At 44.8% G+C, this 24,143-nt stretch overlaps 1 protein-coding gene across 1 annotated transcript in view; it reads left to right on the top strand.

The window, feature by feature from the left end:
- The window catches only part of HACD2 (3-hydroxyacyl-CoA dehydratase 2), an 82,623-nt gene extending 60,733 nt beyond the window's left edge, over positions 1 to 21,890 (top strand). The window contains exons 5-7 of the mRNA XM_041002669.1: positions 14,738 to 14,859; positions 16,565 to 16,743; positions 21,693 to 21,890. Coding sequence (XP_040858603.1) covers positions 14,738 to 14,859; positions 16,565 to 16,743; positions 21,693 to 21,775 — 384 coding nt within the window. The 3' untranslated portion in view covers positions 21,776 to 21,890. The remainder of the gene's footprint in view (positions 1 to 14,737; positions 14,860 to 16,564; positions 16,744 to 21,692) is intronic.
- Positions 21,891 to 24,143: the final 2,253 nt, after the last annotated feature.

Here is a 24,143-nt window from a genome sequence, read left to right as displayed (position 1 = left end):
AGCACCGAGACGCGCAGGCTGGGAGCCTGAGTGGTTTCAGCTGTAGGGACATGTCAACCACTGGAATTGAGGAACAAGTCAGGGAACCATGCTCTGTGGCATTGACTAGGCCACAAGCTGAATTACAAGGAGGAGAGTCACCAGGAAGTAAAGTCTGACATGCAAACCAGCTTTCAAGCATAAAATGAATAGAGTTGCTGATTTAGCGTATTTATTTCAAGCCTAGCACTGTAATATTGGAGGACTGTAGATTGATGAAAGATGTTGGTCGCTGACACTCCTCTTGAGAATTTCTTTTGGGTATTTCTTGCATCCCAGCGCTGCCCAATGGGAGGCTCTGTGCAACAACAATGGAGACCTCTGGTCAGCACTGTTCACTGTGGGCAGCGGGGCTAGGGAGCTACATTGTAGTTTAAATAGCCACCTGCTACTGCATGTTTTCAGGTTGGATAGAGTGGCTCTGGCTATGGTGTGTGACATTATTTACTGTTTTTTGCTCTTGAGTTCCTTCAGTTGGGGTTTCCCATATTTTTCAAATGTGTGTGTATGAATAACTATGGGTTTTTTCCCAAAAAAGCTTCCAAAGGAAACATCAAGTATGCTTGACGTGCTGTGTTCTTTAGTTAAGGGGCTGTTACACAAACCACTGGCAGGTATGAGAAGTGGTTGGCAGCGTCGCCCTTGTCCATCGTGGAGGCTGTGGTTGACTCCACAGTGTGGGGGATGGTGTTCCCCTTTCAAGGGCCTCTCCTGTGACCTCAGCATAGCAGGTTCCACATTTATCCACTGAAGGCTTTTCACACGTATTTTCTCTCCCAGTTGAATTAATGATGTCTTGAGAATGATGCTGTCAGTATCAGCCCCATGGACTAGAGCCTCATGCTGCACAGAGGTGATGATCAGTAAGTGCCATGGGCATTGCCAAAATGCACCAGCAGCACCAAGGAACATTAAATATTGTGATCTATAAATTGCTTTTCACAGATGTATTCTACAGTACAATGAGTAGCACTTTTAAAGCACGGGTTAATATTCATTTTAAAAGTTTTAATACGCGGGGCGGGGGGGGGGAACTACCTTTTATGACTTGATTCTTTGCCAAAGTAGTCTTTGATATCTTGAAGCTTTTTCAAAAATAAATTTATTTAGTTAAAAATGCATAAACTTGACAAGAATACTGGGACATTCAGCTCCTACATGGTGAAGGCACTTGGGCAACTGATCTCATTAAGGATCTTTTAATGTTTATTGATGTTTAACAATATATTTAACTGAAAGGCAGAGCAGTAGAGAGAGAGGGGGAGAAGTCTCCCATGCTCTGTTCCACTCCCTAAATTCCCACATAGGTAACAGGGACCCAAGCACTTGAACCATCATCTGCTACCTGCCGGGATGCATTAGCCGGAAGTTGGAGCAGGAGTGGGATACCTGAGACCAGATTGTGCAGCTTAACCCACCGCCTCACAGCTCCCTGACCTCATGGAGAATCTGAAAGATCACAAGAGAACCTGAAGACATCATTCTTACCTTCCTGTTCCTATGAAATACAGAAAGCGTATTTCCATTTCTTGGCTCAGTAGCCTTTTTTTTCACTTACCTGTATTAAGAAGTCCTGTAGTCAGAAACTTCAATACAAGCAATGATGTATCAGAGAAAAACTAAAGTATATTACTAAGTTATCTGCATTTTCCAGAGCAAGGACCCTTTTCAAGTCTGGAGTCAGACCCTGGTACACTTCTGGACTCTGTAAGACATGACTTTGGATCAGTGTGTGTGCATGCAGAGGGCCTGCTTTGCGTTTTAGAGGGAGATAAAAACTAATTGTTAGTCTTGAAATGTTACAGAAGTTTAGCTTTTGTTTCTCTTCAGATTGCCACCATAGCATTTGTTTTTAAAGGACAGATTTTGTCCTCTTCTGCCTCTTACCTCATGTTGCTCTGGCTGACTACCAGAATAACCCAGACTTGTAAGTTCTGCATCTCTTTTGCCATCTGCATTGGTGCTGTCTTGTTGGATCAGGTTTAAAAAAATATGTTCAGAGCCTCAGGAGTAAAAACTAATCCAAAAGTTTAGTAGCACTTTATCATTGTTAAAACTTGTGAGTTTTTCCAATAAGGTCACATTACATGTGCGTGCTACCTGTGGCACAGGGCTGTCAGTGGGCAACAGATGTCTGTCCCACACCTTAGTGTTAAAAGAAAGTTCCAGAAAAGCATGACGAATGGAGGACGTACAGCATCTCACAAGAGCAGGAGATTGTCAGTGAGATCTAGTATTTCATAGTCTGAATTTTTTAAGCCAAGGCAGAAAATCAGCTTTTTAAGGAGAGAGAACTGGTTCAACTACCTTTAAAGCAGCATACAAGGCCAAGTGGAACATCTGCCCACCGGTCAGTGTTTTTTCCACTCCAGGAGTTGATATTTCTAGTTTTTAGTTTTATTTGGTGTGTATGTATGTTTTTCAGTGTTTTTGCAGTTATCATTCTATCAATCACAGGAAAAAAGTAAAAACGCCAGGACATTGTCCATGTCATGTTCTCTCTGGAGTGTTGGGTAGGCACAGTGGACGATGCGTGGGCAGAAAGGGGCACAACCTGGAGGGCGATGTGCCCCGGTGTTCCCTGAGGCTCCTGAACCTATTGCTGGGAATGTTGGTCTCTGGGCTGTCACTGTAGTAAAGGACTACTACTTTATAGGGTTTTTACACCAGACTAGGTATATGAGCATGCCGCAGAAAGTTTGTGCATTAGAATATAAACCTATTTTTGTGCTAAAAACAATTGAAATTCCTGCTGCTTGTCATAATTTGCATTTTACATGAGTTTTTTGAGAACCCCCTCACCAAGATGAATTTAATCTTTTAATTCCATTTTCCATGAAGATTTGGAAATCATTTTGTATTTGATCAAGATTGAAACAAAACATAACATCTTCTGATGGAATGGAACTTTGATGAGTAGGGTTGAACATCATAGTTGCATGAAAACTTTGCGTTTAATAATATGCTCTTTGGAAGTGAGAGAATGAATCAGGACTAATGAAGAGTACTGAGAAAGGCCGTTTACATCCTTAGACATCCCAGCACTGGCAGACAGACATTAATCATCAAGGAGAGGGAGAGGTGGCATTGAACAGTGCTTACGTGACAAAAGGCAAACCTTCAGCACAAAGCGTTTTCTTGGTAGTTAAGCCCAAGAGGCACACACTAGGTTATATTGAGTTACAGCAGTGACTAGCATAGCTGTGGAAACTCAATTAGTGTATGTTGAATTAAGTTTTTCCCCTTAGAGGAGAAGTACAGTAACTGCGATTTATTAAATTCAAGCACTTTGCTTAAGCACTGTTTTTCTAATCTTATTGTGCACAGGCAGCTACCTCCAAGTTCACATTTGAGGAAGTAAAGGCTCAGAGAAAAGGGTAACTAACTCTCTCCAGGATATGCAACCAGGAAGTCTGGAGGTCTGTTTGATTGTCAAGTTATACTTGGTTAAAGAAGAGGCCAGAGTGTCTTGCTGGGCTGGGATCTGCCTTTTATCCTTTGAAGATGCCTTCCAGAAAACTGGCTGAACACATAGTAGGCATTAAAATTGAGCTACTGAGAACAGTTTAGCAGTCAAATCTGCATGTGTAGCTTTGCATATATGCAGACTTCATGCATTGTGTGTTGACTGCATGCTCATACATTTTTTTATTGCATGTTCCAAAAAGTTTGTGTCAATGACCCGTTGTTGTTTGTGTAGTCTAAAACACTCATTAAGCCTTAATGATTGTGTTGTACTGCTAAGTTTTTTCAGCAGTTTTCTTTGTCAACGGTAGGTATAAAAAAAATCTATGTAGGTAGTTGTGTAACTTTATCTCCTTTAAAGGGAATGAATTTTTTTATAACACTTTCCATTGAAAATGAATAATACTTTCAAGTTTGTTTGCCATGTATTCGATTATGTTTTTTAAAAATATTTATTGTTTTTATTGAAAAGGCAAATTTGTAGAGAGAAGGAGAAACAGAAAGATCTTTCATCATCTGGTTCACTCCCCAAATGGCTGCAATGGCCAGAGCTGAGCCAATCTGAAACCAGGAGCCAGGAGCTTCTTCTAGGTCTCCCATGTGGGTGCAGGGTTCCAAGGCTTTGTAACATCCTCTGCTGATTTCCTAGACCCCAAGCAGGGAGCTGGATGGGAAGTAGAGCAGCTGGGACATGAATCAGCACCCCTATGGGAGCCTTGTACTTGCAGTGAGAAGATTAGCCAAATGAGCCATCAGACTGACCCTCTATTGCTGCAGCAATATTTATTAACTTTCAAATATCTTTATCATCAAGAATGAAATTCCTTTTACGTAGATAGCTAAATGAGTTACATGTCAGTTTGAAAAGCCTTAAGTTAGAGCAAGGAACAAGATTGTTGTCAGAGCTGTGTTGTTCTCTGGCCCAAACCCTTGGCTAACTGCATCCACCAGCCTCAGCACCATGGCCCATCCCTCTCATTAGGGGGCTATTCTTCCCACCCAAGGCTCTTCCATCCATGTGGGAGAGCAGGCAGGCACTGCCCACCAAGGGGTAATCATCTGGTGATTCTTCAGCATCTTCTGAGCACACGGATACAAGAGTGGAGAGACAAGAGTGCTGCCCTCACAGAATGGCAAGCCCTTGCAAGTCAGGCAGAACTGAGAAGGCAGCAGAAGCCACATATGGGGGCCTGAGAAGGCAGAGGGAAGACAGGTGTGATGCCCACGTATCATGCCACAGTCCCAAGTTGAAGGGCTTTCCCAGGCCTGCTCCAGTTCCGAAGGAGTTGTGCCAGTCTCCCCAGCCCACTCACTAGTTGCGCTCTCAGATGGTGTGGTGGGTTCTATGAGTTAACACATGCCAGGCTCTTTCAGAAGCACCTGGTGCTTAAAAATTCCTCAATACATGTTGGCCATATATTAGTATTAACATATCTTAGTGTTTTAAAAGAATTTTAGTGACAAATTTCTGTACTACTGCTTTGCATTCTTCGCTATATCCTGAAGTTTACAACAGAAATATAGTTGACTTTTCAAATAGAAATGAATATGTTCTTTATACTTACTAAAATAGTTTCACAGTGGCTGGTGAAAATGTATGCATAATTACTTTTATCTTACACGAGGAATAATTAGCCCTGCTAATGGGAATTACCATTAAGTTAATCATCATTATTATCCTAATCTAAAGCATTTATTAGAAACTTAATGTTGCAGATTAATTAAGTTAGCCCTTCCTCAGAATAAATCTGTGCACATGCCATGGGGGGGGGGGCGTATTTATAGTCAAGGAAAATAACACTGGGGGTGCAAGTGGAGGCTCAGCGTTCTGCCCGCTGCCTTTTCTGCAGGTGCCTCCTGGGAGTGTGCCCTTAGTGGTGTGTTGCAGTGGGTGCTCCTGTATCAGTGTTAGCATTACGGTAGCCTGCCTCTTTCAGCAGATTCTGAGGCTTCAGGTCCAGAATCATTGGACTACAAGCCCAATGATAGCTGTGCCTGCTTCTAATTCTATCTTCTGATGCAGATGCTTAATATTTAGGTGATTTTAAAAATCATCTGTTTTGAAATAATTTCAATTGTACAAAAAAGCCTCCCAAACAAAGAACTCCATACTACTTTCATGCAGGTGCTTCACTGGTTTGTCCCTCTGCCTACCATCTGTTTACAACACCCTGTCCTCCCTGTTTTATCTTTTGCCTTTTTCTTGAGGGCAAGCCTGTACCTAGTGCCTTGTCACCCTGCCTGCCCATTGAATATGTATATATTTCAGACACTCTTGTGTCACCTGCGTACAACTCTCCCAAGTGGGAAGTCAGCCCTGCTACAATACTGCTGTCCAACCATGTGTACCATTCATGTCTCACTGGTCCAGGCAGAGCCTGTCTGGTTTTCCTTTCTGGGATGACAGGCCTTTCTTTGCTGTCTCCTGGGCTGCGGGCTTGGGCTAAGCACAATGCACAAGAAGGAAAGACACAGTGTCCCTGCCACTTAGTGTTACATTTCATGGCCAAGTCTTCTGATTCCTACCTTCTGGAAAAACTCCTCGGTCTTGCCCCACCCCTTATGTCCTTGATAGTTGTAATGACCTTCAACCTCAACCATCCAGGGTTTCCTCAGATTCAAGCCTGGTGTTGTGGGCAAGGATTTCTGCCCCGGCCCTGGTGACGGTGGTCACCATCACCTGCTCCTGTTGATGTCACCCAGGTGTTTCCACCTTCACTTTACCATTCCCTTTATTTTATTGATGAGTTTTTGCAAGATGGGCTGCTGCCTGTTATCAGCCACCTCTATGATGGTCCCTCAGTGATGAATGTTTCTGTTTTTTTATGCCTATTATTTGACATTCTAAAGAACTCTCCCTTTATTCTGTTGACTTTTTTGTGTCCATTTGAAAGCATGATTTCCTATAAAATTAAATGGATTATCATATCATTTAATTTGATACAAACATTGTCTGTGATTTGGCCAGTAAAAGCCCTGTATCCTGGTCCTTTTGACTTTCCTCCATCATTCATTGACAATTTTCTTAACTTCTGGTGCAAAAAGATATCTAGAGTTACCTTGTACTTTAGCCCAGCTCTGGAATCAGCCATCTTGTCAAGGAGCCCTCATTTCTTTCAGTGGAGGATGATATTTAGGAACCAAAATCTGACTTGTTAGGGAGCTCGTTGTTCCTGCATCATCATGACTTTCAGTAGGGAGAACTTGGGCACACCATCTATATCTGTATATGTGCTTGTATACATGTATATCTGTGTGTATCTAAAATACAGTTATCCATTTGAAGGTGTTTATATGGCTATGTTGTATGTATAAGAATGTATATATGGGGCCCAGCGCGGTGGCGCAAGTGGTTAAGGTCCTCGCCTTGCACACCCAGGATCCCATATGGGCGCCGGTTCTATCCCGGCAGCCCCACTTCCCTTCCAGCTCCCTGCCTGTGGCCCGGGAAAGCAGTTGAGGACGGCCCAAGGCTTTGGGACCCTGCACCCACGTGGGAGACCTGGAAGAGGCTCCTGGCTTCAGATTGGCATAGCATCGGCCGTTGCACTCACTTGGGGAGTGAATCATCGGACGGAAGATCTTCCTCTCTGTCTCTCCTCTCTGTATATCTGCCTTTCCAATAAAAAAAAATAATAATAAAGAATGTATATATGTATATACAGAGAATGTAGAGTAATCATGAGTTAATATCAAGTCTCTAATTATAGTCTCATACAATAAATAACTCACTGTTCTTTCTGCCACTCCTCCTTCCATGTTTGTAAAGTCTCTCCTTCAATAGTGAGAAGTTGATTTATCAAAATATATTGGCTTATTTGTTCCTTTTGTTTGCAACATGCGTAGTTCATTTGTAATAAACATTTCCCATGAACTTTTTGAAAAGTCCTTGTATATATGAATTTCAGCATTTTTTTTACACCAAGGTAATCTTACCTCCTAATTCCATTTTTCCATGAACTCTTTGACATGTCCTTTATACAAAAAAAAGAACATTGGACTTGGCACAGTAGCTTAGTAGCTAAAATCCACACCTTGAATGTGCCATGTGGCCACCTATGTGGCCACCGGCTTGTATCCTAGCTGCTCTGCTTCCCATTCAGCTCCCAGCTTGTAGCCTAGGAAGGCAGTTGAGGACAGCCCGGAGCCTTGGGACCCTGTACCTGTGTGGGAAACCTGGAGGTGGCTCCTGGCTCCTGGCTTTAGTCTGGCTCAGCTCTGGCCTCTTGGGGAGTGAACCATCAATGAAAGATTTTTGTCTCTGTCTCTCCTTTTCTCTGTAAATCTGACTTTCAAAAAAGAAAGAAAGAAAGAAAGAAAGGAAGGAAGGAAGGAAGGAAGGAAGGAAGGAAGAAAGAAAGAAAGAAAGAAAGAAAGAAAGAAAGAAAGAAAGAAAGAAAGAAAGAAAGAAAGAAAGAAAGAAAGAAAGAAAGAAAGAAAGAAAGAAAGAAAGAAGGAAAACACTATTCAGCATTGAAGAAGAAGGAAATCCTGATCTGTGCTGTGATGGGACTGGGCCTTGAAAGTGTGCTGCTAAGTGAAGCAAGGCAAACCCAGAAGTACAAAAGCTGAGTGATTCCACTTACGCAACATGTTTCTGAAAATGGATAGTGATAATGGCAGCACAATGGGTGTCCTTAATGCCACTTAAGAAGGGCTGAAATGGCAGATTTCATTGTATGTGTATTTCAACCCTGCACACCAAGAGATGACTGGGATTTTAAGGAGATACCTCATCAGAGCTCTGTTCTTAGAAAGATGCTTCTGCTTAGTGTCCATAGGTTGTAAAGACTTCTTCCTAATCCCTTTCCTACTTACTGCCTGGCAAAGGGCACTTGGACAGTGGTATTTGTGTGGTAGAGAGGTCACAGTAGGGAAATTTGGGGTAGGAGTCAAGTGCATCTAGGTCATCTAGAGCAAGGTTTGGCCTTGGCCCACATTCAGTCCATAATGTGTGGTAGATTTCCTGTCTTATAAAAGGTGTAAATAGCAACAGTGACTAAAGGACAGAGGTCACATGTGGTGCAGCCAAGTCTAAACTATTGACCATCTAGCCCCTTGTGGGAAAAGTTCACAAATAGGTATAGAACACTGCCTTGGACTGAAGTATATCCCCCAGCCCCACTCACTGCGCCTCAAGTTGAAGTCCTGCTGAGGGGAGACACCTTAGAGATTGATCCCCAAGGCCCGACTTCATATGAGGGCTGGTCAGGAAGGAGGCTGTCTACAGGACAGAAAAGACCTCACCAGAAACCGGCCCTACTGCCACCCTAGTCTTGTACTTCAGACTCCTGAGCCCTGGGAAAGCCCCCGGGCAATTTGTGATACTCTGTTGTGGCAGCCTGAGGAGCCTTGGATAAATTCACTCTTGGATTCTTCCTAGACTCTCTTGCCTTCATGGATGAAAGGGGCTTCAAGAGGAAGAGGGAATGTTTACCATAAGGCACGGTCAGGGAGTTTCTCTGAAACAATCAGAGTGCTAAGCAGTAGACTCCAAAATGCTAAGAACAAATAGTTTCTATAATAGCAACTTTTTAAAAGGATTTATGTATTTTCACTGAAAAGGCAAATTTAGAAAGAGGAGAGACAGAGAAAAACATCTTCCAACTGCTGATTCACTCCCCAAATGGCCTGAATGGATGGAGCTGAGCTGAGCCAAGCCAAGAGCCAAAGCCAGGAAGTAGCCGGGGTTTCTTCTTCATGGGTGCAGGGTCCCAAGGCTTTGGGTTATTCTCTACTGCTTTCTCAGGCCACAAGCAAGGAGCTGGATGGGAACTGGGGCAGCCGGGACATGAACTGGCACCATATGGGATGGTGGCACTTGGGAGTGGAGGACTAGCCCATTGAGCCACTGTGCCAGCCCTTACAATACCAATTTTCTTATGTGTCACCATCTGTTTTTCTTTGAATGCAGTAAAAAAAATGACAGCTTTTCATGTACTGGTGATACTCCTTGTGCTTTTTAAAGTCAAACATATGATGCTATTTGTGTGTAAAGGCTTTTTTTCTCTTGCTCTCATTTGTTTCTCCAGCTTGAATTTCTATGTAAACTCCCCTGGCTAAATTGCACAAGCCACCCACAGCCTACCGCCTCCTCCCTCGCTCTAGAGCAGGAGTGGGAGAACCCAGCGTCTGCAGCATGGAGTATCCAATACACGTAGAGCTGGGCCAGGCAGTAGGAACCTTCTCCAAGGGAAGGGCTGTGTGCCCGTGCCCACACTATTGCCTATGCCCATTGTTGTAGATGAGCCCCCTGGAAGCCTGGCTTTCAGACATTTTGGCATCCTAGCCATAACCTTCCTCATGAGCATTGCCAGGTCCCCATTATGTCCCTTCTCTCCCTTCCCCCATGAAAGGCAATAATATGTATTTAAAGCAAATCTCTTACTCTTCTTTAAGACAACTTCCTGGAGGTAGAGTTTGTAAAATTCACATTCCTTTAATTGCATAGTTCCATGCTTTGTAGTGAGTTAGCCATATTTTGCAGCCATTTATCACCATAACCTAATGTTAACATTTCCATTGCCACGGGCCTGGTGGTGTGGCCTAGTGGCTAACGTCCTCGCCTTGAAAATGCCGGGATCCCACAAGGGTGCCGGTTCTAATCCCGGCAGCTCCACTTCCCATCCAGCTCCCTGCTTGTGGCCTGGGAAAGTACTCGAGGACTGCCCAAAGCTTTGGGACCCTGCACCCATGTGGGATACCCGGAAGAAGTTCCTGGATCCTGGCTTTGGATTGGCATAGCATCGGCCATTGCACTCACTTGGGGAGTGAATCATCGGACTGAAGATCTTCCTCTCTGTCTCTGCTCCTCTCTGTATATCTGACTTTCCAATAAATAAATAAATCTTTAAAAAAAAAAATTTCCATTACCACACTACCCTTCTAGTTGATTCCCACTCCCAGCCCTGAATTATTTTACTCTCTACCTCTAGAATTGCCTTTTCTGGGTGTTTTACATAAATGAAACATAATATGTGGCTGTTTTGCATTGATTTTTTTGACAGCATCATTTTTTTAGGCTCAAGTATGCTTTCATATCAGTATTTTTTTGTGGCTGTGTAGTGTTCCATTCTGTGAGAATACAGCACATTTTATTACTCATTCACCAGTTGATGGGTATGAATATTTGGGTTGATTTTACTTTTCCACTATTGCAAATACTACCACAGACACTTGCATGCATATCTTTGAGGATATTTTAAACTTCTTATTTTCTTTGTTTATTCACTTATTTATTTGAAAGGCAAAGTAATAAATTTTTCCAGCTATCGTTTTACTCAAGTTACCCACAACACCCGGGATTGAGCAAGGCTGAAGCCAGGAGCCAGGAACTGCACATTCTCCCACATAGGTCTCCCACATAGGTGACAGGGACCCAAGTACTTGACCCATCACCTGCTATGTCCCAGAATGCAGTAGTAGTGAGCTGGATTAGAAGCAAAAGAGCCAGGACCCAAACCATGTAGGTGTCCCAAGCTGTGTCTTAAAGCACTAAACCACAATGCCTGCCCCGGGAAATTTCTTTTAAGAAGTGCTATTGAAGTCTTTGCCCATTTTCCCTCCAGTAGTGATGATTTTGAGTCAAGTAAGGAAGTTAGCGATAGCCAGTTTGTGTGTTTCCAGCAGGATGTCATATACACACATCTGTCCATTGCAGAACAGCTGGGAGTCCCTCCTGGTCCCATCCAGCTCTGCCCTTCATCCATTGAAGGGCTACACTGGCAGGCCTAGTGTGGATATTTCCAGGGCCTGTAAGGCAGCAGCAGCTTCCTGAGGAGGCTGAATTGCTTACATAGTTTTCCTTTTTTTTTTTTTTCTTCCAGAATTGGGGTTGGTTTTACCCTTGAGTTTCACTTGCTGTGCCTCTTGCACATGATGCCCTGGAGGATCTTAAAGCACTTCCCTTTCTCCTTTTCCAGGGTAAACCCTTATCCCTGGGTGGAGTTGAGTCCTTTTAGATAGTCAACAGAATGGGACTCTATGGTTAAGGGCTAGGTTTGCACATGTTTTAACAGCTGCCTGCCACCACATTGGTTCCTCTGAGGCATGTGGTGCCCCAGACCTCCAGCTCTTGGTGTTACAAACTGAGTCTGCACCAATACTATGGTTCTTTCATTGTTGCCAAATCGTATGTTACTTTACATGTAACTCTGTTAAATTTTATCTTACCAAGTGTTGTTTTTTATTTTTTAGATTTGTTTTATTCTAGTGAAACATACATAGCATAAAACCATTTTTGTTTGTAGCACAGTGGCAGAGAGAGATATAGACAGAGAGCTCGCCCATCTGCTCACTCACCCTCTAATTGCTGACAATAGACAGGCTGAGCCAAGCTGAAGACAGGAGTCTGGAACTCAGTTTGGGTCTACTAAATGGATGAACCCTAACTGGGCTTTCACCTGTGCCTCCCAGGATATGCTTTAGCAGAAAGCCAGCATCGGAAGGAGAGCTAGGACTTGACCCCAAGTACTGTTGTAAAAGTTGCCAACGTCCCAAGCAACATCTTAGGCAAATGCTAAATGCCTGTCCGATTTTCACCTGTTTTTAAGTGTGCAGTCCAGATGCAGTAAGGACATTCCTGCTCTGCTATAGCGGTCACAACTGTCCATCCTCAGATGATACAAAGTAAATTTCTATGTCAAGAAAACCTAAGTTCTTATTTTACTGCACCCCATCTCCTAGCCACCTTCCATTTCTGAACTTGACTTCTCGAGGTACCTCTCCTAAATGGAATCCTACAGTCCCTATCTTTTTGCTCCTGGCATATTTGACTTAGCATATTACCTGCTAGGTCCATCCCTGTTGTAGCATGTGTCAGAATCTCTTTCCTTTCCGAGGCTGACTAGTATCCCGTGGTATTTATTGTACATCATGAGTTGCTTCCACCTTTTCACTGTTATGGATAAATGCTGATGTGAGCATGAGTGTACAGAGGTGTTGGAGTTTCTTTGATGGTACTGACTATGTAATGCATTCATTATATTTTGCCTTTGTTTTGTGTTATTGGAAATTACCTGAAAATCAGATAATTTTGACTTCTGCTTTTATCCAAGTCCATCTCCTTTTTTAAAGATTTGGTTGTTATTCATTTGTTTATTTTATTTGAAAGGCAGAGTGACAGAGGAAGTTAGAGAGACATATGTACTACAGAGAGAGAGAGAAAGAGAAGGTCTTTATCCTATCTGGCTCACTCTCCATATACCTACCACAGCCAGGACTGGGCCGGGCCAAAGCCAGGACCCTGGACCTCCACTGCCTTCCCGGGGGCCTTAAGAAGAAGCTGGGTCTGAAGCAGAATAGCTGGGACTTGCATTGGTACTCCAGTATGAGATGCAGGAATCCAAGAAGTGGTTTAACGTGCTGCACCACAATATCCATTCTTTCCAAATCAAGTTCATACTTGATTATAGAGTGACATTTCCTATAGATGTAAGTTACCATTTTGGACAAAGCAGTCATTTCTCATATCTCAGCCTAAAAAAGAAAATGTCTCCCCTCATCTTCATGACTGGACTCTGAGAGCCGACTCGGGCTAAGCACTGAAGCTGGCTGCCCCAAGTACAGCTGTGAAGCCCCTTGGCTGCGTTTCACTGGGAGAGAGGAGGGTACACACTGCTTGTTTGCAGCAACATGGCAGAGAAATGACTGTCAGGTACCCAAAGAAAGGGAACTGCGTCCTGCAGCGATCCGATTAGGACTGAATTCTCCTGCTCCCCAAGTGCTTCTTGAGCTCCTCCTTGGTGGAAAGCACAGAGCACTTCTGGGAAAGAAAACAAGACTAAAACACACTCCCTGCTTCCAAGACCATCCTGATGCAGAGCCTTTCAGAACCTGGAGCTCTTGGAGCAAGGTTTTAGCCATCGGTGTAAGGACCTGTCATCTCCTTAAGCGAAGAGGATTACAGGATATGGCCAAGAGCAGAGTGTGCTCTCCATATGGACATACAGGGTGAAGGGAGGATCTCAGGCCGCACTGAACAGATCTCAACCCAAAAGGCTTAAAGCTTTAGCTCTCTCTGCACTTTGGCTAACAGAAAAGCCCCAAGAAAACAAAAAGTACTCTTGCTCTTGACAGTATAAAGTTCTTATTATTATTAGAGAATAGTAACTGTGCATTTATGAAATCCTTTGTCAGAGCAATTTAGTTAATAGCTATGTAAATGACGACTTACTTCATCGTGTAGGTGGATTGCTCTATGTACACTTTCTCGGAAAGAATGTAAGTGCTAAAAAACTGTTAACATCACAAATGGAAAGAAGCAAAAAAAAAAAAAAAGTTAGGACTGGAAGGCCAGCCTCTTGCTCCCTTAGGTGTGTTGGGAGTGAAACAGAAAGTCCCTCTGGTAGTTGGGATTTGTTGGGTTGACAAGTGGTAACCTTTTCTGTTCTGGTCCAGCTCATGGGCTTCTGTGGAAACTGAAGTGGATTGAACGTTGTTTCTCATGGCTGATGAGCAATCACTGAGGGTGGGATGGGGAGAACTGCTGGAAGTTGATGCCACAGCATATATTTCCAGAACATCTCCCTACAAAGCCTCTGAGGGGTTCTTTAAAAAGGTCATTGGGATTTTTTTTTTTTCTTAGTCTAAAAACGGCTTCCAAGGAGGCTGGGAGGCTGGGAACAGCAGGGGCCCCCTGACCCTGTCTGCCTCCCGTGGCCAGCATGGAGGCTTCTGTTGTGGCTGAGGAGCTGAGCCAGGCCTAGCCTGCTACTCTGACCTCACAAGAGTTCATCCAACCCCCAGCCTCATCTTCAGCTGTGCTTTCATCATTGTATTCCCCTTCTTTTGACATCTCTCTGGATCTCCATTTATCATGCAAATCACATTGAAATGCTCCATAGCGGATCCCAAGCCTGTCACCAATTTGCCCTCCCACACACCCTCCCTCCATAACTGCCAGGACTCCCACTCCCATCAGCCCCCATCCCTTGCAACAGGCATCAGAGGAGTGGGCAGGAAGTCAGGCACCACGTCAGTTTCTCCCCGACGGCCTCCAGCGTTTAGGATTCTCCTGTGTGGCCACCTGCCCTCAACAGGCAGCCCACCCAGGCCCTGCCCACTGAATGCCCACAGCTGTTGTCACAGGCGCATGTCCCTGCACTTGGAAGCCCATTTCTGCTGCACATGGCCTCTGAGGGTGCAGACTGCAAGCTCCTGTGCTGCTCTTGCAAGGCCTCCCTGCTTGACTTCTCCTAAATGTTTGCTTCCATCTGCTTCCCTTTTCCTTCAGGTGCAGAGTGAAGACAGCGTCCTCCTGTTTGTTATTGCCTGGACCATCACAGAAATTATCCGCTACTCCTTTTACACATTCAGTCTTTTAAACCATCTGCCTTACCTCATCAAGTGGGCCAGGTAAAACATCTGTGGGACCAAGATTGACCCTTGACATTGTCCTGTTGCTGTGGTGCCCTACAGGGCCTTGTAAACACCACCTCCTAGTTTCTGAAGCTAAAATTGTCAGAGACAAGTTGGGTGGAAAACTGTACGTAGATTTCATCAGGGGAAGAGTCTCTACTGACCTCCAGTAATAAAATCACTTCCGTTTTTTGCATTTTACCCACTTACTGTCATTGGGATCAATAAGGTTAAATTATTCAGCAGAGGTGCTCACTTTGGCAACACATACACTGAAATTATTCAACAGATTTGATGGATAATCCCTTTGTTTTCCATACTAACTTTTACTGTAAGACTCTGCCATAATGATTTTTTTTTTTTGGACTTAATTCAATTCTGATAGTCCCAATTTTACCAAGAGCCTATAACATTTAAATTAATCTTTAGTTAATAACAAACATCCCCATGGCAGTATTGGCTTATTGGTTTTATTTTTATTTTGCTTTTCTTTTTTACCAATGACAGTCCTTATAAGTTAGATAAAAGGCTAACAGTTCATCAGTTACCTTAAAATCCATGATAAAGTTGTAAGCAGTTTTCTAAAATTGAAAAAGACCATGAAGGATGGGAAGTGAAGGCGGAGTGACAAAAGTAGAAGGCTGCAGGTTATCCTTGGGTCAGAATGCCTCCCTTTATAGAAGGAAAACCATGGTTCCCGGGCCATTTATGAGTTTTGATGGTTAAATTTAGGACATAATCCAGTTACTGCTGACATTTCAAGTGTGAGAGCGCCTCTTTATTTTTATTGCTTTTCACCATGAACCTTTTTCTCAGGAAAGGGGAGAAAGGGAAGCAGCAGTTATTAACTGACGTGAACAACCACCTGCTCTGGGTTCCCAGGGGGCTTGTTGACCATGCCCTGATTTCACTGGCCAACTAAGCAACAGCACCTTTTGCCCATTGTTCTTCATTGTCCCACAAAGGATTCCTCCTTCTGCACTCTACTCCTTATCATAGGTAATATAGGCCATGGGGAATGTTGCCCCTTTATTTGTGTAAAGGTCTCAGCAAAATTCCCAGGCCTGGAAGTACAGAGTGCAGTGCTTGTTGTAAGCCACAGACAGCTGAGACCTCTGAGCTGAAGATTCCTGTAGCAGCCGCACCTCTGCCTTGCAACTGCTTCCTGGGGTGCTAACTGCTCCCAGGTGACAGTCAACTGCAGGGTTTTCATAATTGAAAAATCACATAATGACCAAAAGCTATTATGAATTTTAAATTAGTGTGCTCAATTAGAGTCAACTTCATTTTTCACAGGTACTTCTTTTTTCAGTCCACACACCAGGCATCAGGGTGTGTTGTAGGAATTCAAGTACCTTCCACCCCTGCTGGCTCCCACTACCCCCAGGATGATGTAAAGCATGCCTCGGGTTCACCTCTGCCTTACCAGCATGTGCCATCACCTTAGCTGGTTTCCAGGGTTGTGGATTGAGTCAGGCCTCATCCTGTATTTGGTCTTAGAACTTTTGAAAACATATACCTGCTATGAGTCCCTTTCAAAAACCAGCTTGCACAAGTTGAACTTAAACAACAGATAGATGGGAAAAGATAGCAAGGGAGCTTTCTAGAAGGTCAGCACCGACGAGAAGATGGAAGTGTCTTTCCATAAAACTGGCCTTGTGCCTCAGTGCTGAGGGTTTTGTCCCCTCTTGTCTCCTTTCAGATACACACTGTTCATCGTGCTGTACCCGATGGGTGTGTCAGGAGAGCTGCTCACCATCTACGCGGCCCTGCCCTTTGTCAGGCAAGCTGGCCTCTACTCCATCAGTCTTCCTAACAAATACAACTTCTCCTTTGACTACTACGCGTTCCTGATTCTGATCATGATCTCCTACATTCCACGTGAGTAACCATTCCTGCGTGAACTGACTTAGCTGTAAATGTGCCACTGCAGGAACCAGCCCTGATTAGTTGGGTGCCATATCCAAATCAATGGCAGTTTGACTGATCGGGAATGTTAGATGCTGGCCATCGACAGGGATTTTCTCTGGTACCTCCTGACTAAAGAATAAGCCTTCTTGGTATAGCTGCCCAAGATGCAGCCCTTGTCCATAGGTGGGCTGGAAACCCACAAATACCAGGTTAGGTTAGCTACATAGGACAAGGAGCACTGGCTGGAAAGCAGAGAAGTCCCCAACACATTCCCTGTGGATTGGTTTTTCGGTCTCTTAAGAACTACTGCTGAGCAGAGGTAAAAAGCATTGTCCAGAGGTTTTTGTGCTTTGCTTACCATATCACAATAGATAGATTCACCAGTTTCACTTTAAGGAATTGGTCATTAACTGGAAACAAATCCCCAAATAAAAAAAGGCATGTCTTCTCTTTCTCAACTTTCTTGCTGATCACTGAACCCATATGAACAGGGTGGGGTGTTCCCTTCAGGATGGTTTCCGGCCACTTTGTTGCACTGCTGGAGAATGAATGTGTGCAGCATCTGGCGGCCCCAGCATCCTCAGGGACAGAGAGGAGGATGTGGCTGGTGCTCCTGCAGGGCGCCAGTCCTGGGGACCCAGGACAGGAGCCTAAAGCAACCCTCTTCTGGATTCCTGATGTTCTGCTGTAAGCCCTGTGACGGGTGCCCACATTCCAAGGACAGAGTGTGGCTGTGTCTTCTCATTTAGCTGTGTCTGTAGCCATTATAACACTGAATCTTACTGTAGCTGATAAAGGCTGCTATATTCTGCCCCCCACACACACACTCCCCAAGAAACCTCAAGCTAAATCCACACAGCCTGCAGCTTTATCTCTGTGAATCATCAGCACGATCAGAAGTGTCATGTTTGTGTCCCTCTGTGGAAAATTGCATTTCATGCATCGTGAGGGAAAACTACATCCAGATTTCATGTGAACGTTTTTCTTGGAGAAATTCTTGGACACACTTGTGCTTCATGATTCATTTTCCACTCTTTTTTTTCCCATTGTTGGGCCCTCCTCTTTAATGTCAGGAGCATGATGGCTAAACGTCATCTGTCATTAATGAAAAGATAGTTAATTTTCAAACAAAGGTAGGTATAGAAGAGACTGAAATTTTAAGAAAAAGTAACATGCCTTTTTGCCACCTCAGTTTTGTTTCCTTGAGTTTTATTTTCTTGTCTTCAGAGAACAGTTGAAATTCTGCCACATCTGGAGTAATGCCTCTTACCTCCAGGGCACCACTGAATGCAGCACTGCTGGGGAATGATAATCAGGAAACGTACTCGGGGTACCACAAAATCAAGCCCTGAGAAGGGTCTTGTAGGGGCCAGCTCATTGGCATAGTAGGTCAAGCCGCTATTGCAGCACCAGCATCCCATAGAAAACCAGTGTAAGTCCCCAGCTGCTCCACTTTCTATCCAGCTCCCTGCTAATGCACCTAGAAAAAGCAGAGGATCTCCCATGTGGGATATCCAGAGGAAACTCCTACCTTCTGGTTCCAGCCTGGCTCAACCCCAGCCATTGTGGCCAACTGGAGAGTGAACCAGTAGATGGAAGATATCTCTCTCCTCTCTCTCTCTCTGTTCCTGTCTTTCTTTCTCTCTATATAGAACTCTGACTTTCAAATAAATCAACCTTTAATTTAAAAAAGAGAAAAAAGGAAGGTCTCGCTCACGTGCATACTGAGATTTCCCCATCTCAGTGTCCCTGCCGGTCTTTAGGCTGAGACGAGCATAGCCACACCTGTGTGCACCTGCATGGCTTTTTGTGCCCCGGTGGTCAAGCCTGCTGACCTTCTGTGACAGTGGTGGGGCCCTCCTGAGATGACAGGATTCCAGTCCTGTGGGATTTTTCCTCTTTGGCCTAGGCAGAGAGGCAGCAGAGAGCACTGCTGCCCTGAGCCAGCTGTCTTTAAGTGACTGGCAGGACACCCCTTCCGACTGAACTCTGCTTTCTTTACCTACGTTCCATCCTTTTTCTCCCAGTCACAAGCCTCCCTCGCTTGGCTCAAAGCTAATATATTTTCTTATTATTTATTTTAAAGTCAGAGGGAGAGATTTCCTTGTCTGTTCATTTTCCCCAAATGCCATGAGCCAGGCTAAAGCCAGGAGCCCAGAACTCACTTGGATCTCCTATGTGGGTGGCAGGAACCCAGGCACTTGAGCCATCTCCCACTGCCTCTCAGGGTGCACACTAACAGGAAGCTGGACTCAGGAGTGGAGCCAGGATTCCAAACCAGGCATTCCCATATGCAAAAATGTGTCCCAAGTGGGCCCAGCAGCGTGGCCTAGCAGCTAAAGTCCTTGCCTTGAACACGCCGGGATCCCATATGGGCGCTGGTTCTAATCCAAGCAGCTCCACTTCCCATCCAGCTCCCTGCTTGTGACCTGGGAAAGCAGTTGAGGATGGCCCAATGCTTTGGGACCCTGCACCTGTGTGGGATACCCGGAAGAAGTTCCTGGATCCTGGCTTTAGATCGGCATAGCATCAGCCATTGCGCTCACTTGGGGAGTGGATCATCGGATGGAAGATCTTCCTCTCTGTCTCTGCTCCTCTCTGTATATCTGACTTTCCAATAAATAAATAAATCTTTAAAAAAAAATGTGAACCAAGTGGTATCAACCACAATATGACATGCCCAACCCATAGTTTCTTTTTTAAGGCATCCTAACTCTTGTAAACCAAGAGAATGATAGATCTCAAATAAAATTTAACAAGATTCACTGCCAATCCCTTCCCTGACTCCCCTACTTCCACCCTATGCCAAGTATGGCAGCGCCAACCTCTGGTTACAAATCACCATGGTGTGGGCCACACCCTTATGATTCTGGCCTGTTTTGGTCAAGTGCATTTGGTCCTTCAGGTTGTTAATGCTGAGACCAACTTGTACAGCCCGTTCCAGCCCACTGTACTTTCCCAACTCTCCAACACTTTGTATTTATGAGGAAAAACAAGAGAGGCTACCATGGACCTGTGGGATCCTTTACCAAATTTGGTTTCTTTGTGGTTCTTACACTCTTCTTCAATGAGAAGTTGATGGTACATGTTGATTCTATAAAGGAACACCCACTGTGGTCCCAATCACTGTTATCCATAATGCTCAGAGCATGGCTCATGAGCTTTGGGGCGGCAGTTCTTGTATTAGGGTACTTGGGACCCCTGGCAAGGGGTGGCTCTCTGCCTCTCCCTATGGAGTATACAGCATCAACACTATGCAGTATCTGCAGGCGTCTGGAGGCAGCCAGCTCCTTTGTTCCTAGCCTCCTAAATTGGTGAAAACCACTCATGGAAGAGGGGACAGGAAAAGGTTGAGAGATGCAAAGGACCCCATGATGCTGACTCAGTACAAGTTGACAGTTCCCTCATGCCCATCCCCTGGAAGGCAGGGAGCCCAAAGGGACTGGCTGTCTCACTGGAGAAGGGCACAGCCACGCTCAGCACACAGTGACAGCTCCCCGTGCATACACAGCAGCTCCACATTGGAAGAGCAGAAGGATGGATTCTGTGGCGAGCTTAGATTTTCTTAGGTATTATTTTTGCTGATGGGCAGTATAATTAAAAACAGTATGGAAGCTTCTGGAACACTATGAACCATTTCACTGTAGGGATCAACCTGAAAACTTGGGTATTTCAGGGGAAACAACTATTAGCATCCTGGCTTCTCAAAAGTCATGGTCAGATTACAGAAAATTGCCGAGTGCACTCAGTCTAGACCGCCCCACCACTACCACTTTCCTCTCCCCTGGACACTAGGGAACCTCTAAAGCATATAAAGGAATAGAAAGTACCCATTTGTTCCCACTGCTAGCCACTGAGTCTTCAGACAGCTGCCCATGGACGTGAAGTTTTATCTGTCACAACCTGTCTAGCAAATGGCTTGGAAGCCCAGAAGTCCCTAGCATCCTTGGCTCACAGCATGTCCTTTTACCAAAGTCCCTCTAGAGAAATGTCACTGACCCATTTCTAGATGGTGACAATCAGCATTCTCTATGGTTTCATTATATCCTTACACCCAGGGTTTACATTCTAGAGCTCGCTATGTTTCCTGCCTCTCAATAGCAAGAGAGTCCTCTCTCACTGTCAAGTTCACTGTGTCCTCTGGGTTTGTACCACTGAAACTTCCTGCCCAGGCCCAGCAGCTGAGGGAGAACCCAGAAGCCTGGCAATTTGGATGGGTTCTGTCTTTTGCTGTGGGGGACCATGGCACATTGCAGGATGCTCTGAGACCTCAGGTCTCTGTGATCCATGTCAGTGACCTCCCCCCCTCATTTCCAGATATTCCCTAGAAAGGGAGCACCAGCCACTTCAGTAGCAAGCGGGGGCTTTTCTACATAGTCTGTAAGATGACCACAAGAAAAGACTCTCCAGGCTCTGGCTTACTTCCCATAAGGGCCTTTTGTGACACCCATGCCAGGAGTAGTTTGATTCCCTTCAAATGCTGTAGTACTGCTTGCCACCTGGGAACAGCAATGAGGCCAAGGCCAATGGCTCTGACTGCTGTGAACTTGCCCTGAGACCATGGGCCAGCTATTTCACTGCCCCAGCACCTGAGTCTTTCCTCCATTCCTCTGCCAGTGTTTGTGAGGATTTACCAGAACAGTAGGAAGAGAGTATGCAAGAGGATGAGAAGTATCTTTGGCACCTCTACAGCTTCTTGAGCAGCTAACTGTCCATCACCAGGTCCCTCCCGCTCAGCCAGGGCAGGAAAAGATGAGTCTTCCTGTTTGTTGTCTCTTAACCAAGACCCTTGGTTATGTTCTTTGGTTGCTGGGCAAGAAAGCAGAGGGCCAGGAGGGTCTGAAGCCTGTGGGTTTTAAATAGTGCACACAGTGGAAAATCATGTCTTTAAACCATTCTTCCCTTTTCTTTCCTTCCAGTTTTCCCCCAGTTATACTTCCACATGATACACCAGAGAAGAAAGGTCCTTTCTCATACTGAAGAACACAAGAAGTTTGAATAGTTCCTGCTTTCTGCAACTCCTTCCCCACTGCTCCCTGCCCCTAAAAAAAAAAACAACTTTTCAATGATCAAAAAAAAAAAAAATGCTGCAGACTTTTTGAATTCCCAATACGTTTCATAGAAAATAAGTAAGTACTATTTTTAAAATATCAGCAACAAAAGCCCAATGTCACTCGGGACTGAGATTTTATAATAAAAAAAAAAAAAGAAGATTTTACAAAGGCTATTACATCAAACATTCTGGCCAGTGCATCTGCGCATGCTCCTTCCCCACAGAGAGTCCACACTCTCTGGGGTGGCCTAAGAAGGCGATGTGGCATCCCCTAGCCTCCTGTGTGTTCTCCATAGATCCCAGAAATAAAGGCCTGAAGCCTAAGTGCTTGGGAGTTCCAGTCTGAGTCCCGATGTCACCCCCCCAGCTCGTAGCAGGGCCCACGTTTCCATCTGCAGCGTGTTCAGCATCCCCTTTGCAAAGTGCTTTGACTGCATGCTGGAAACTACTTGTATCTTTGAAGCGGCAAACTTTGTTCTCCGGAATGTTCTGAAATTATGGCTGGGACCCTTCTCCCCACCCCGACTCCCACCTTCATCATGTGAATGAATTATAAAATGTATATGCCTGCAAAGCTTCAGGGTAGTGCTCATAATCAAAAACCAATCTGAACCCTTCTGTTTGTTTTCGATTGAGTCATGACTGCCTGCCGCTAAGAACTGTGCTTGAACTTGGTAAGTTATGTGTGCAGTGTAAAGAACCCGCCTTCTCAAGAGCTCCGCTTCAGTCTTCTTTTTACCACATGACAGGCCTGCAAAAGGCAAGCCCAGTAAGTGGTCTGTGTCAGGTACCTTCCCCAGCATACCCCTGAGCAACGTCCACCATCGCTTGCACAGGCCTTAAGCCAATCTGGTCACACCCAAGCAGGGAACCTGTGAGGGAGAACACCCGGAAGGTGCTTGCTCCAGCCGTGGTCTCGGGGGCAGGCCCTGTAGCACGGCTGACAAGACCAGCCACCCACTTGCAATCCAGCTTCTGCAGCTGGCCCTTAAGAGGCAGCAGGTGATGGTAGGGCACAGGTCTCTGCCACTCATGGGAGAAGTCTAGATGGTATCCTGGCTCCTGGCTTCGGCCTGCCCACAAACCTCCCTGCCGTGGGCATTTGGCGAACAAACTGGAGGATGGAGGATCTGTCCCTGTCATTCTGCCTTTCAGATAGGTTTTTAAAAAAGTAAATATTTTTTTTCTTTAATGCTGTCTAGAGAAACACTCGGGAATGCGTCTATACACACCCTTTTTATTTTTTAATTAACATGCACTCTTGTGTTCAGCTGCTTTTCCTGATGATGGTCCTGTGTTCATTTTCACCAAGTGTTGCATTCAGAGACTGTGAACTGTTCCAGATGGGCAGCCAGGAGCTCAAAGCAGCATTGTCTGCGTGTACCAGAGCAGCCAGAAAAACCACCTGGCCATGAGGCCATGGGACTGATGAATGTCTTCAGACCTTTCTGTGGCTGGGCCGGGCATCGGCAGCCCCCTCCAAGGCCTGGGGGAAAATGTGAGGCCAGGCGTAGAGGCCAGCGGATTGTCCACACAGGGTCTGTTCGTGGCGCCCTTAGCCTCCTCCCCAGCCCTCCCGCCTCCCCAGTCTTTTTTTTTTTTTTTTGTCTATGTGGGGGGATGATCATTAAGATCAAAATTGTAGCTTACTGAGTAGTTATCCTTTTAAAAATAATTGTTCCTATCAAGAGTGCTGTAACAGAAAACTCAATTTTTAAATGCTTATTTTCATAGAAGCTTGAAAAACTTATGCAGGCAGGTGTGTAATAATTTATTTTTGAATTGAATATTCAGATTCTTAAGGGCACCACCCTTAAGCTGGGTGTGTGATTAGAATCTATTGTATTTGGTACGCTAAAAAAAAAAAAAGGTATGAAAAAGTATTTTTCATGCTTTCTTCCTTTTTATTCTTCCAAAGTGTATTTCTACTGTAAAATAGAATCAACTTGAGTTATATTAGCCTTATGACTTTATTTGGTTACAGTCTTTTTCAGTTATTTCTGGAATAGTGTAGAAGATGGGGTAGAAAAGCAGAGTGGGGGAAGCAGGAGTGGGAGTGGTCATCCGGCCCCCTGTGATCATTTGTCACTATTTATGAAAAGCATTGTGTGACACACAGTGGCTCTGCATCAAACTGGATTTTGGCAATGAGCACAGCAAGCAACTTCCTTCTGCGAAGGGCTCTTTGCCCGAGTGTATATTTTTTTACATCAACATTTCAACATTCTTGTGGGAGATAAGTGAGCCATGCCAGGCAGGATGTCCTTACAGTAACCTGTCTGGGTAGCCGCTTTGCTGCTCCCTCGGTTAACTCACT

This window comes from Ochotona curzoniae, unplaced genomic scaffold (genome assembly GCF_017591425.1).
Source record: "Ochotona curzoniae isolate NIBS_2020 unplaced genomic scaffold, NIBS_Ocur_1.0 scaffold_2587, whole genome shotgun sequence".
In the NCBI taxonomy this organism is placed as follows: Eukaryota; Metazoa; Chordata; class Mammalia; order Lagomorpha; family Ochotonidae; genus Ochotona; species Ochotona curzoniae.
Note: the sequence above shows the minus strand (reverse complement) of the source record. Positions and strands in the feature narration are given on the sequence as shown.